Source organism: Helianthus annuus, chromosome 16, assembly GCF_002127325.2.
Source record: "Helianthus annuus cultivar XRQ/B chromosome 16, HanXRQr2.0-SUNRISE, whole genome shotgun sequence".
NCBI classification, from domain to species: domain Eukaryota; kingdom Viridiplantae; phylum Streptophyta; class Magnoliopsida; order Asterales; family Asteraceae; genus Helianthus; species Helianthus annuus.
This window is the reverse complement of record NC_035448.2, coordinates 168,163,132-168,177,983: the sequence shown is the minus strand read 5'-3', so window position 1 is coordinate 168,177,983 and position 14,852 is coordinate 168,163,132. Positions and strand designations below refer to the sequence as shown.

General features: G+C 39.2%; 1 protein-coding gene across 1 annotated transcript; it reads right to left on the bottom strand.

Moving 5' to 3' along the window:
• Positions 1-9,662: 9,662 nt before the first annotated feature.
• Positions 9,663-10,070, bottom strand: LOC110919967 (F-box/LRR-repeat protein 25-like). The gene has a single exon (XM_022164212.1). It carries the CDS (start codon positions 10,068-10,070, stop codon positions 9,663-9,665), a length of 408 nt encoding a protein of 135 aa, XP_022019904.1.
• Between the last annotated feature and the right edge of the window lie 4,782 nt (positions 10,071-14,852).

Sequence of the window (14,852 nt, the reverse complement as noted above, 5' to 3'; positions counted from 1 at the left end):
ATATTTCGCGATTTTGGGTCCTTCCATCTTGAGATGCTAGAACCCAGTCTCCAATTTTTGAATCTCAGCGCGTGAACAATACTTTCTTCGCATAAGCTCTTTCAGCTCATTCCATGTCATCACGTAAGCTGCGGCTTCACCAAGAGTTTGTACTTGTAAGTTCCACCATGATAGGGCTCCGTCCAAAAATAGCCCAGAAATGTAAGTCACTTGTTGGTCTGGAGCGCACTTGATCATTCGAAGTACAGACTCAGTCTTTTCGGCCCATCTTACAAAAGCAACAGCACCTCCGGTGCCGTCAAAGTTCACAGGCTTGCAGTCTAGGAACTGCTTGTAAGTGCACCCTGCACGTACATTAGAATATACAAATGGTATTAGCGTACGTGCTAAAAATGTCCAAATGTATCGCATTATGTCCCAACGACCTAACATTACCATAAGGTGGGTTGTTATTGCCGTTGTTGTTGTTCGAATTGCTTCCACTGGCCCTCCTTGTGAGGCTGCATACTGCGCAATGGCGGCAGCAATGATTTGTTGAAGTTCTGCCTCGTTGGTAGGCATGCGTGCCTGGCGTCTCGGTGGCATCTTCTAAAAGATGGTTCATGTTGGTCAGGTCATAGTAAGGAAAGTATACGTATATAGCAACAACATCACACATAACATCTCATGTTATAGAACATAAACAATCAATCAAACATCACATATGATGAGAATACTACGATTACACTGTCATTAATCGAGACCACAATGTAAGGTTTACAAGTACACAACTGTATCATACAACATCCATGACTAAGGGCCACATCGCCCTAGTCCAAAACTATCAAATCAGTGTCAATAACAACCAATATACAAATCATCAGAAATCATAATCCTCCAAAATGTGGTCTCCAAAAAGGCTGTAAAGTCTGCACAATCGCCGTCCTCTCATCAAAAGTCTACCCGAGTCGTACAAAATGGCCCTAGTCTGATGGCGGTGGAGGAGGGGGAAAACGAGAAAAGAGCAAACGTCGCATGTGAAGCCAATCCTCCTCCGTAGCGCGATGAGATCGCAACAGATATGCTATATGCTGCTCCGGAGTCCAAAAACGAGCGGCGGAATTGGGAGATAACGGACGAGGAGGGTGTGATACTGCAGGTGGAGTCTGGCACTGACACGGGAGTCGCTGAGCTCTCTCCGGCTCCTGCACGCGACGGGTCAGCGCCTCCTGCTGTATCATGAAAGATCTGAGAATATCCTCTGTAGAATAACCCGTGTGATAGGGGTGATATGGATCAGATGGTGGCATAATGGGTGGCGAAGTCCAGAGGAACGGCTCACTAGATGGAGCGAAGGATGGTACAGCAAACTGTGCAACAGGGGGAACAAAAGTAGGATGAGAAATCTGAGGTATAAACTGGTCTCCTCCTGTCATGAAAGGTATATGACCAAATGGCTGACGAGGAGAGACCTCTCCAGGACGTGGCGGAGGGATGTCCTGGAGAAATGTAACAGGAAGGTCTGCGCGATGCGCATCAGTGACGTGTGTGGGAAACAATGGTGCATCAATAGGAACTGAAGCAGGTGTAACATGTACCACAAAAGGCGGGTAGTCATCATCATCGTCTATCCACCCATTGTGGGTGTCAGCATATCGAGGATCAACATGGGTCGCAAACGGTGCATGATCGAACTGCACAGGTACTGGGTCAGGAAGAGGGGAAACAACAGGATCAGCAGGAATGTCAGCAACATGAGTGTCCACTAACGGTGAAGCATCAACAGGATCCCCTAACAAAAGTGGGGCATCAACATGAGCATCAACAGCATGACCATCCTCCAACAGTTGAGCAACAACAGGATGATCGTCGACAGGTAAATCATCAACCAAAGGAGCAACAACAGGTGCATCGGCATGATCAGGGTCATGCTCTATCGCGGGGTCAGGAGCAACTACTGGCTCAGAGGCCACAGCAGGCTCCGGATCAACAAACTCCATCTCAAAATCTGCGGGGTCAGCAAACATAGGGTCGACAGGAACTATAGGATCCTCCAAAGGCTGGTCTAGATGGACGAACTCAATATCATGGTCTGGGTCAAAACCAGGTGGGAAAACAGGATCTGAATCATCATCAATATCATGATCGAACTCAAAACTAGGTGCATGTGCAGCGGATGACGCCATATCAGGTCCGTGTCATGCGAATGGTGCTGCACTCCCTGCGTGTGCGAAGGTGCGGATGCCACAGACTCAAAGGAGTCTGGGACAGGTGAATGAATGGGTGCCTCCTCTGCAGGAGCATCAGCAAGAAGTAGGAGATCACCAGCAGCAATATGGGCCTCGCCTTAAAAGTCATCCTCGAGTGGGTCCTCCTCAAACAAGTCGACGTCGTCGTCAGCGACTACGTCGAGGGGCATATCAACAATAGTGTGACAACTCGTATTTCAGAACATGTCTTTGTGTTTAATGTAACGTGTATGAACTCTATGTGACTAATCGATGTGTTGGTTTTATGAATAAATGTTACATGCTATGTTGATATGTTATATGATTGCATGTATTGTGTGTATATGCTTTGTAGTCGCAAAAGCCCATTCGGTTTGCACTTATTGTACTCGAACCCAAATGCAGCCCATGTATGGGTTCGGCCCACTCCTTTGATGCGTGTACAATCACCTAGGGTAGGAGGGTGTTCCTCATTAGTTACAAAACTCAACACACACAAAACCCTACACTCTCTTTCCCCTCTCTTGAAGCCGACGGCAATTCCCAAAGCCGAAGCCACCTCGTGAAGCTTTCTTAACCGGATCACCCTTGTGTTAACTTCTAATTCGGTTAGTGTTTTACCATGTTTTGGATATTGTTCTATCATGTGATTTATTAGGGGCCATGCTAGTAATCATGATTTGAAGCTATGCACTTGATTTCGGTTATATGTATATATGATGAATTAATCGGCTGTTATAAACTGTATTCGAATGATTAGATAAGTTGCCATGTTAATGAGGATGTTCGTATTGGAAATCATCGATCTGTTAATACGATTGAAAGTTGAGATAAGTTGTTAACCATGATCGATATGCTAAGTGTTATGATAATTGTGATGTTATGTTTTAGGGTTCATAAGAAATTGATATTAAAAACCCTGTTTGATCGATTACTACTTGGTTTGGAAATTGTTAGCATTGATTGATAAATTGTAAATTTGGAAACTAATTGATTGGATGTAACTGATTGCATGAATTGCGAGAATTAGTTAATCAATCGCACAAGCCTCTCGGTCGCACAAGATCAGGTCACACAAGACCTGATCTGATCGCACAAGCCCTTGAATCGCACAAGGACTAGTCGCACAAGCTAAAGACGGCTGAGGTGCAATTGTTTAAGCACTATGTACTAATCACTTATGCATGATCGCACAACATATTGTGGATCGCACAAGCCTGTGCCGATCGCACAATATGTTGGGCCACACACAATTGAGTAAACTGTTGATGTTGCTGGGCCGGACAACCCAATCCCAATCACACAAGTCCGTCCGGACCGCACAAGACTCCTGTTTGTTTATTTGGGCCGTATGCATGTTGGACTACTTTGTTATATTGGGTCGGGCAGTATTTGGGTTTCAACGATCCACTCGCACAAGATGTTAGTGGAATTACAATTCAGCCCATTATATTGTAATCGCACAAGATAGGCTTTACGTGTGTAACCGATGTACTTGACTGTTATGTGTTGATCCATACGTGCTCGAAACCTGTTAGTTATGTGTAAACCTATGTGCATTACTTGAAACCAAAACCTGACTTGTATGGTAACCATGTTAGGACGTGGTTGACCACTTATAACTCAAGTAACCTTCCTGTGTATCTGCCGAGCAAACCAAGGTGAGTTCACACTTCCAAGGCATAGGATTCCCGATGGGTTGGGAATGGGATTGATTGCTATGATAGACTTGTACGTTCGCCACAACTAGACTACTTACCACTGTCCTCGGGTTGTGAAGGGCACTTACGTAAAACCTACGTAAACTCATGCGTACTACTGTCCTCGGGTTAAGAAGGGCACTTACGTAAAACCTACGTAAACTCACACGTACTACTGTCCTCGGGTTAAGAAGGGCACTTACGTAAAACCTACGTAAATCTCACACGTACTACTGTCCTCGGGTTAAGAAGGGCACTTATGTAAAACCTACGTAAACCTCGTACTCACCTCTATTCTCGGACTGGGAAGAACACTTACGTAAAACCTACGTAAACTCATACTGGTACAACTAGTCTAGTGCATACGACATGGGAAGCCCCCACTAACTGAACATACAATCGGCTTAGTTAATAACGTATAGTTATGCAATGAACTTACTATTACTGAAACGAACTCATTGATTGAACAACCAACTGTGAACTCGCTCAACTAGTTGTTGACTCTCCGTTACATGCCTTGCAGGTCGTTAGGTATTCATGGAGCTTGCATTGGGAGGCGTAGTCGTTGTGGACATGGATCGTGGATGCCATGATAAACATTTATGACATTTCAAACTTATAACTTATGTTGGGTTTTACATTATTGCTTCCGCTACACACTTGATTATGTTGTGGTTTTGAACACCTTTCGTATTGATGAATGACTTTTACTTATTACTTATAATGTTCAATATGATTGGTGGCTTGATCCTGGTCATGTCACGCCTCCAAGCGGTGATACTCTGCGTGTGAATTTTGGGGGTGTGACAAATAGGGTAAACGGCAAGGGGCACAGGAGCAGGGATCACCACGAGTGGCAAATCCCCAACAAGATGGCCATCAGCAGGCTCTGCTACGACATCGGGCAGCGCAAAGGGCTGGAAGTCGTCATCGTCCGTGCTGGTAGTATCTGAAGTATACACCTCGTGCTCTGATGAAACTATGTCGTCTGATACTATAGGCATGGGGTCTGTAGTGTCCGACTCTCCAGTATCGGGTGAAGGCATGACGTCTGTAACACAAGCACACGTATGCACAAACAATCAATCATATAATCAAACAAACATGTTAGTCACCAATAAATAAGCAAGCATTTCTTCCTAGTCCCACTAGTCTAACCTCCAGCCTCTCAGACTGAATCTCCTAGTCTCTCAGACTAATTCCCTCAGTCTCCCCGACTGAATCTCCTAGTCTCCCCGACTAATTCCCTCAGTCTCCCCGACTGAATCTCCTAGTCTCCCCGACTAATTTCCCTCAATCTCCCGAACTGAATCTCCTAGTCTCCCCGACTAATTCCCTCAGTCTCCACGACTGAATCTCCTAGTCTCCCCGACTAATTCCCTCAGTCTCCCCGACTGAATCCCTCAGTCTCCCCGACTGAATCATAAATTTTTGGAAAAAGTGTTCATACTTTTGGTTTGTAAAAATATTTCGTACTCTGGATCTGGACGTAGTGTATGCAATGTAAAAATGTTTTCGTGAGAGCCCTAGTGATCATAGTCTAGACTCGAGAAGGAATCCTAGTTCGCTATGATCAAAGCTCTGATACCAAGCTGTCACACCCTGGCTTTGCGGAAGCGTGGGTTTAATTGGTGTGACTTCTTAATACCATAGCTTAATCACAACAAAGTATATGAAAGAAAAACCATGCAGATCATCCATTGATTCATGTTTTAAATTAAAAGTACCACAACATAGTTTTAAAATGTTGTCACATGCAACAGAATTACAACATAACAAAATAAAAACATTGTTCAGAAGACATAACCACAAACATAAAACAGACGCAGTTTAAGAACTGTGACTCGTCCAGGTAAAAGCCACAACCCCTAAACTTGGATGATCCCATAACTCTTATGCAGCGTGAAAACGTAGCATACCGTGCCAGATCCTTAATTCCCTGAAATACATGTAAGTTGAAAAAATCAACAAAAATGTTGAGTGAGTTCATGTGTAGTGAGTATGTAAAACCTTTGTAAGTATAAAAATCCCTGGTATGTAGCAAATAAGGAAATAAAGAGATCACCAATGGTTTGCAAGGCCATTGATATGTGTGAAGTGCAGTAGGAAGACTCAAACCTAGCAGATTTTTGCGTCAGGCTCAAAGTCACCACCTGGCTCATTCCGCGAACTCAGGGGTTGGGCTCGCTACACCCAGATAGATCTACCGCTAATGACCCTCGGTCCTACAATGAGGATTAATGGCCTCCAGTTCCCGCCTACCCACTCACATGATCTAAGTAGTAACCCTCCTTACGCTAACCATACCGTGTAAAAAGTATTCGTAATCATAGTAACATGTATTTCACCCCCGAAGTTTAAAAACTGAAAAACAGTTAAGAGAAAAGGGGGACATGAACTCACTGAAGTGCGTCTCGAAATAGAAATCTCCCAGTCAACCTGCTACGTGACGACCTACACGTACTAACTTCTATTAGACGGACGACCGTGCCTAGGTTTAACGTTTTTGGGAAATAGTTAGGCAACTATTTCGTATTTACACTTCTTAATTATGTATTAATTATATTCCTTCCCAAGGATGTGGGTTTTAATACATGTGCGTTTTTATAACTTCAGAAATACATTATTAAGTCCCACTTAATATATTTTAATTCCTTTGTCTAAAACTTTCTATCTCCAAAATATACATATTTTCCCAAAAATATTATATTTTGCTTCGTATAATTCCCAAAATAATACTTTATCAAAATACACACTTACGAGTATTTTCCGAAAATACATAAGTTACATTTTAAGGTTCGTGTGTTAATAATAATACCGATGTAACTTAAATATTTATTGTGAGGGCGTTAGTATTATTTTGGAGTCGTTACTGTCCTGTGTATTCCAGTAATATTATTTTTACCCTAAAAATAATATTTATGTAGTTCACAAAATAATCATAAAATCGCACAAGCATTTTTCTATGAAATATATTCTAAATATTTCTTTAACAAGTTTTATTTATGAAAATTCCACCTCCGACACTTGGTTATTTTGTAATAAAAATTCATGGCGAAGTTTGTCTGGAAAAACAAATCAAAAATATATTTATTAACATTTGTCACAAAAACATTTTAAGTGTTATTTTCTGGAAAATTTTCGCCACAGTTTTCTCTGTAACAGGAGGTGGCCACGCTTATGAGCGTATCATTTTCTTTTAAAAACTCAATCAACAATTCCCAACCATCAATATACCATATTCAAACCATCAAACTAGTCAAAATAGACATAAATCGCAAACACATGAACTTGTAAGTTGTGTGAAAATACATAGTAATCTTCCAACATTTTTAGTAGATCTTTCTATTTCTAAAAATAAAATCGGTTCCTTGAAAACTTTATTTTTAAAGAAGATGTAACTTTACAACTACTTAGTCAATATTACGAAAATATTTCTTTATTAAATCCTTTCGTTACACAAGTGTCTACACACTTGTTTGTTCATTAAAAGGCTTTTATTTCCTGAAAGATCCGGCTTTTAAACGTGATTGCATCTTACACTTGGTTCTTCGAAAATACCACTTGTAGATCTTTAGATCTACTAGTTTAGAACTCCATTTTACCAGAAAAACTGTTTTTACACAAGTTCATGTTTATGTATGAAAGGGTTCGTCATCTTGTAACTTTCCTACTTAACATAATGCTAGTTCATGTTCCATGAACATGATCTAGCGTGGTTTGATGACGATCCGTTCCACTACTAGCAACCAACAACATAAAATAACCATTACTAAACAAGATTCATGAGTTTTACACTATTATTTACTCTTTAACCATCTTGTTCTTCATTCTTACAAGACTTTTAGTTTTGTTTTCAAATGTTCTTGATTTTTATCCGTTAAACTTCTTATTAACCACTTTAGACAAGATCAAGAGGGTGTTTAGAATCACTTACAACTAGCTCAAGGTTAGGGAAGAATCAAAGTGAAAACAAGGTGGTTAATAGCGATGTAGAGAGGTCCTTATGATTCCGTAAGCACCGGGTCTCCTCGTATGAACTCTAGCACACTTGAATGTATGTAGAATTGCAAGATCAAAGTAGGAAAGTGATGATGCGTGGGTGTGTGGGTTGGGCCGATCACAAGAAGAGGAGAGGAGAGATCAATTTTGTTGGAGTGTTTTGTGAAGTGGAAGTGATTACCCTTTAAGTCTTCTTATAGTCCATTTAACCTTATTGTCCATTGTATAACATGTCATCAAGATACTAGACAAGCATGATTAAAATAATCAAAAAAATTTGTGGAGTGTCCCCACATGGGACCGATTCGATTGAGGGGGGGGGGGGGTATTTGGTTTGATTTCAACTAGATGGTTAGTGTCTAGTTATGTTAGTTAGGTGATTAATTAGTGTATTATGTGTGTTGTGAATTATATTGGGTGTTAGGGTATTCGGGGACCCTAACTGGCTCAGAAAAGGAAAAACAATGTCATTGACAATATTTTCATGTTCCGGATAAAGTCCGGTTGTTCGGTTGGATACTGATCCGTTAAAGTGCTTAATAAGCATTTAAAGTGTCTTTAATATTATTTTTAGTGACACAATGAATTTCCGACACTTTGAAAAGTGTCTAGTATTATTTTCCCATGTTTTTGCACTTTACTAGTTAACTTAAATGCTGAATTTTGTATTAAAGTGCACAATTTTGTGTTTAAAACATGTTTTAGGCACATCCGCTCACTATAACTATCACCTAGTGACGCAGTTCTACAATCCTCACCTCCCTACACTTCCTACTAGTGTAGTAAACTATTCCCGGCTCATACTGGCCTTAGAGACAGTGTCTGCCTGGTGCTGGCTATGTCAACACGTTTACTGGGTTATCCGTTCATTGTGCTATTGTGCTTTTGTGCATCAAGTTTGTCACTATAGCTCTTGTGTAAATAAATGGAGTGACAGCAATAAGGTATGATGCAAGTATATGTATGTATCAGAAATCACGTAGCAGTTTATCCACAATTGTAAGCAAGCACAGTAATTAAGCATTAATTAAATATTAATTAATTCGTACGGATACCTGGTTTGGTGAGGGTTGTCACAGCGACTGAAATAATCGAAAACACCGGAAAACCAAGTCAAGGAATGCGGTAGCCAGTGGCGTGAAACAACAGTCAAACTTTGCAGACTTGTGAAAGGGCAATTTCGTCTTTCACACAATTCTGGGAACATAGAAAGAAGGTTCAAGGCTTCTAAGTTTAAGGTAAGAGACTTTGCCTTATAGAGTTATTGGAACGTCTTGATCATTAACTCAAGTAAAATAGGTTGCTCCTCAATAGATCTATTATAGATCGTTTGAAAATTTACTGTATTTAATGAATTGAGATCTTTGGCGGATAAAGAAAACCGAGCAATGCCGTTATATGTGAACAATGAAAGCTTTGGTGCGGAAACCACAAACTCACACGATTGATGAATACCGATCAAGGATAGACTCTCTAACTCACTTGACTTGATTATGAAAGTATAAATACCAGATAACGTACAGTCATCCAACACAAGAGTTTTCAGATTCGGAAATCAGGAAAACAGATCAACAGAGTTACTTGCATCATCATTAACAAGTTGTAACGTGAATGAAACACGTTTAATAGTTAGAGTGGTTAGAGCCGGAAAATCCCATGTCAGAGATGGACTGATTTTAAGCCCAAAATCAATGTTCAGAGAAAGGCGTTGGAGATATCGAGATCTAAGCAAAGATGAATCAAATCCGCCACGTCATGTTAGCTTATCACCCGAGAATTCAATCTTTAGCTTCCGGGTCTTGTGCGACATTGCATCGAGTATGATCTTTTTAAGAAGCCGAAGAGTGATTGAATTTGATCGGAACTCGATGGCGGAAAGCTCCGTAACGTCATCACGCTTAGATAGAAAGCGGTGCGTGAAATTGGAGAATTTAGACCCACTTACCTGATCGGGAGATGGACCGATCTCGAAGTTCAAATGCGGGTGCGATTTCCATGTATTTTTCCAGCTTTGTGATGGAAGACTACTTTGAACAACAGATCGAGTATCTATGAACGAAAAAATGTGATGGATCACACCATCTGGCAATCGGGTGATCCGATCATCGTCCGACAGTTCCCGAGCCATACGTCTAACCTTCGATGAGTTCCTCCGAACCATATTTTAGAGACAGATGCAATGATCCCCGATGGATTTCTGTAGGATCATTCGCACGACCAAACGAGTCGTTCAAAAGAGATCTCGTCCAATACAAAAGGCACAGATGTATCAGAGTTATTTCAGCTGATTTGCACAGATATTCACTTTAAACTGTCTCTATATTGATATCAGATCGTTTTACAATGTTGGAGACACTTCGGCAGAGCTTCGCTACCGGAATCGAATCGTTACCAATGAAATGGCACGACCTAGTATTTATAGATGTCTCATTTCGCACGAAACCAACTCACACGAAATGGCGATTTCGTGCGGAATGGCCAAAGCTCATTTCGTACGAAATGGTCACAAATACGTATTTCTCGTATTTCATGCCCTAATCTATCTAAACTAATACAAGACTCGATACAAGACAAAGTCGACAGACATATGCACCAACAGACTCCCCCTTGGATGTTGACGAAGTCTTCGGTGTTGAGTCTTCATCGTCTTCAATATTTATCAGTCTTCATGCTCTTCAAAGATTCTCCATTGTAAGTATCCTCTATCAATCTCTCTTCTCTTTTTCTCCCTCTCTTTAGCTTCACAGGATCAGAATCGCAACCTGGTTTTTGAGCTTTCTAATTCTCTTGATCAGGTCTCTTGATTCCTTAAGTTCTTCAACGTTAGCAGCTAGTATTGACACAGTACCAGAATCAAACACTGGCTCTAATCACTTCCTCTTGACTATCTTCAGACTCCCCCTTACAATAAGCTGGGATCGCAGTCTGGAATTCTCAATCTTCAGGCTTTGGATCAGAAATTTGGCTTTTATAACTCTTCACAGGTTCTAAGATCGTAACCTGGCTCTTTGAAACCACAGCATCCTCATGAATCGGGACCTGACTCTTTTCAAACTTCAATCCTACACATTCTCTACCTCACAATAAATTTCACAAATTTAACATTTTACAAATTTAGAAACCACATTGCAGGTATCATTCAGATTATGATTTTTACACTACTAATCTCTGATGAACCACTTGTAAAATATAATTTTTTATTTCAAAAACTAACTCTTCCAACCCTGTTGTTCGACATGTTTAGCACTCGGAAATTTTTGAAAATCAGCTCTTCATCATCAGTTGTCGAAAATCTTTTTGTATTTTTCAAAATTTATGCTAAAACACACTGAAAATATTTTTGGATTTTTTATTTTCGATGAAAAGCAATAAAGAAATATTTACAGACAACATTTTTGCGAGTTTGTGTAAGAGGATCATATCAGTTTTAAGACATATCACTAACACCATTAAGCTTTAAACATTTTAAGTTCTAAACGATTCACTTAGATTATTAGTATACTGATCCTCTTAAATTTTCACACAAAGTTCAACTGTTTCGAGATACGAGATTAGTGTTTTAAGCACTTAAACTCATTCGCATGTACCACCTCAGAATATACTCCCGTATCCAGACTTCTATATTCAGTCTTACAGGTGAGTGTACACTAATAATATCTGTAAATGGGTAATGCGAGACTATTAAAGCAATGCAAAGTATTATACGAGGACTAGGCTATTGCTTCCGCAAAATCAGAAGTCCTGGTATAATACCCCAGATATCACCACGCACAAAGACCTAGTATGTCAGAAATAGAAAGTCTTTCAAACAAGATTTCAGGGGTTACCATATATCCGAGAGATGTTCCCCACGAGATAAGTAAGTTATGATTTTAGGTTTATATCTCGAATACAATCTACTAAATGTATAAAAACCTACTTGCATATCATCCGTGAGACCGTTTATCATATTTGACTTTCCAATTCTTTAGCGTGTTGTGATAGTCCACTGATGTACTATCATTTCCTCTTTTTCACAACAAAACTCTTTTTCATTTTTCAATGTTTTTGGATTTTTCAAATTTTCTAACGTTTTTGGATTTTCTGAAAAATTCTTACTCCCCCTAAAATTTAAAACCATTTAAAGAAAATTTGACAAACTAACTATACAAATAAAGTGACAAACTGATGAGAACCCCCCCCCCTATCAACAAACTATTTTCCCATTATGATTTCAAAACACTTAAGTTTGTTTTAATCAAAATGGTTTTTCCGGAAAATTAGTTTTGTTGATTTTACAAACCACTTGTAGGTTAGGGTTCACTCATCACATTGTTCTATCTATCACTTGAAGATTCAATTTTCTTTTCTTTAACCACTTGTAAGATAGTTAACACAAGTACAACTTAATGTCCTTGATTAACCACTTGTAAGTCGAAATATCACAAACGTGAATTTCTCAAGAAAGATGCCGATTCCTGCTCCACGATTACCAACTTGGGAGCTCCGGCAAGTCTGGCTTTTCAATTAGAGAGATTCTCCCAAGCCTGACGGTCCTTGGGAGATTCCGAGTTATCAACACTCGGTTTCTTACCTTTCTTCTTCTTCTCATAGAATTCCTTTACCCCTTTGACCTTCTTGTCAATCATTTTTCCAAAAATATGTTTCACTTTGGGGTTAAAGGCCTTTTCAATATCAAATTCTTTCTTTTCAGAAAAGAATTGATTTGAAATCTCAATTTTTCCAACTTTTTGCTTAAAATTCTCAAGGTTTTTTATGCAATATAGTTGATAGTGATAGTTTTCACTATCCAAGGTTTTTTATGCCGGAGATCATTCATTGATCAAGGGCTTTTTCCTCGTTTAGATCCTTGTGTACATCATTGACATCATCTCTTATTAGTTCATACATTTGTTCATCAAACTAAGCACTCAACCTCACAAAAATCAGATTTGGTTACATTATCCTTATTATGATTTTTTACCAAAACAATGATGAACTATGTTTCGAAACCCCCAAATCTGTGCGATAAATTCTGTTTCGAAACCCCTAAAATGGCAATGGAACAATGTTGGTTATCTAGAGATGAACAGATCTGATGGAGATGGTGGGTGGTATCTAGCCGGAGATGGTGATGGTGGTTGATTTCAAGTGTCGTCATTGGTGGTGGACACGTGAAACCGATGAAACGCCGGCATGAAACTGGTGGGGTGGTGGTTATGGTAGGTGGCAGGTGGATGGTGGTGACGGTGGTTGAATGTGGTGGGAGTAGGTGGTGCTGGTGGTAAGGAAGTTATAGAGAGAGATTGAAATGTGATATATAGAGAGAGAAAGATTATGTATGTATATGTATAATCTTTTTTAAAGATGTTTAATGTATTTATTATTTCTATTTTTTATGATTATTTATTTTGATATTTAAGGTAAAATGACCAAGATACCTTCATGTGGGGTCTAATTGGTCAGACTTAACCATGAAAATCAACTGAGTTAGAGCTAAAGGACATAAAGGACATAACGTGTAAGGGTTTGTAAACATAAAGTATGTTTTCTGTAATTATTGAAGACAAAGCACACAGTTTGCAATAAGTGACATAATAAAGGACGTTTTTTGTAATTTACTCTAATTATTAATTTTTATATTGGCTTACTTTTTTTACTTTGACTTTGAGGTGAAAAATCACTTTTACATTTTGGTAAATTATTGGGCCATGTCTTTATTTTTTAAAAAGGCCCAATTTGTTGGGTTTTTTTTAACCCAATTGTTGAGTTTTTTTTAATGACAGATCAGCTGATATTCAAGAATCTTTACCAATGGTGTTTGTCCATATTTACAGAATTTGTATTTAGTATGGACTGAACCATAGACATCTCCAGGAGGAAACCTTAGTGGAAAACCCCCTGACCAACTGGGCTATACCATATTAGCGGCCCAATTGTTGTAAGTCATCTTCTTCATTATTTCTCACAACCGGTAGTGTTGACGCCCGGAAAACACAGTCGCGTTTATCTTAGTTTATCGCTTCTTTTCTCATCTCAAGTACTTTGTCTATACCGACAATAATTCTGAGAGTCAAAGTAAAGTGACTGAAGTTACTTACCGATATCAGAAGAAATTTGCCTTCAGTGTGACTGTGACTCTCAGCCACCAATTTCCCAGAAAAAAAAAAAAAAAACAGGCATCAGCAAGGTGTGTTGCTAGCCCACCCCTAGGGCCGGACTTGAAGGGGAGATTGAGATTGTTTGGGCATGTAACGAGGAAGTAGACGATGGCGCCAAAAGACAATTATTAAGAAAATAATATAACCAAAAGACATTGGTTAACACTTTAACAAATATATTAAGAAAAAGACACGTGGACATGAATAATAAACCAATAAAAAATTAGGCTCCGTACAAAATTGTTGAGATTTGTCATAATGAATAAACCAAATTCAAACAGAAGATTTGTCATTATGAAAAACAACATACCATATGCACCTTTAGAATAAGTACATTTTCACACTCCCGTGAAGTTCCCCCTTTGACTAACAAAGTTAAGTTTCTAAACATGTTTGTATAGGTTACAGAAAGCAAACTTTAAAACAAACCAAGACAGTGTTCAACACTTTAACATATATAAATGACCACAGAATAACAAAATGAGTACATCTAATACACCATAAACATGTATTTTAACTTTAAGCAATAACACCGGTGTCTAAAAACCTAAAAACGATTCAAAATCCATGTACAAATCGAACACTAGTTTTTATAAATTTTCTTTTGACCGGCTATCTCACACACAAGTCTTAAAACCTCACCTCGCCACACCTTGATACTACCAGGCTAGAAGAAAATTCAAAGAAGTAATTTTTGTACCAGTGGAAAGTTCAGTCACCGTATTAACGCCAAATTTCTTCACTTCCCTAATAATGTTTTGTATAGTAGTGTGGTTGGATTAAAATGGTAGCAGAAAACGAAT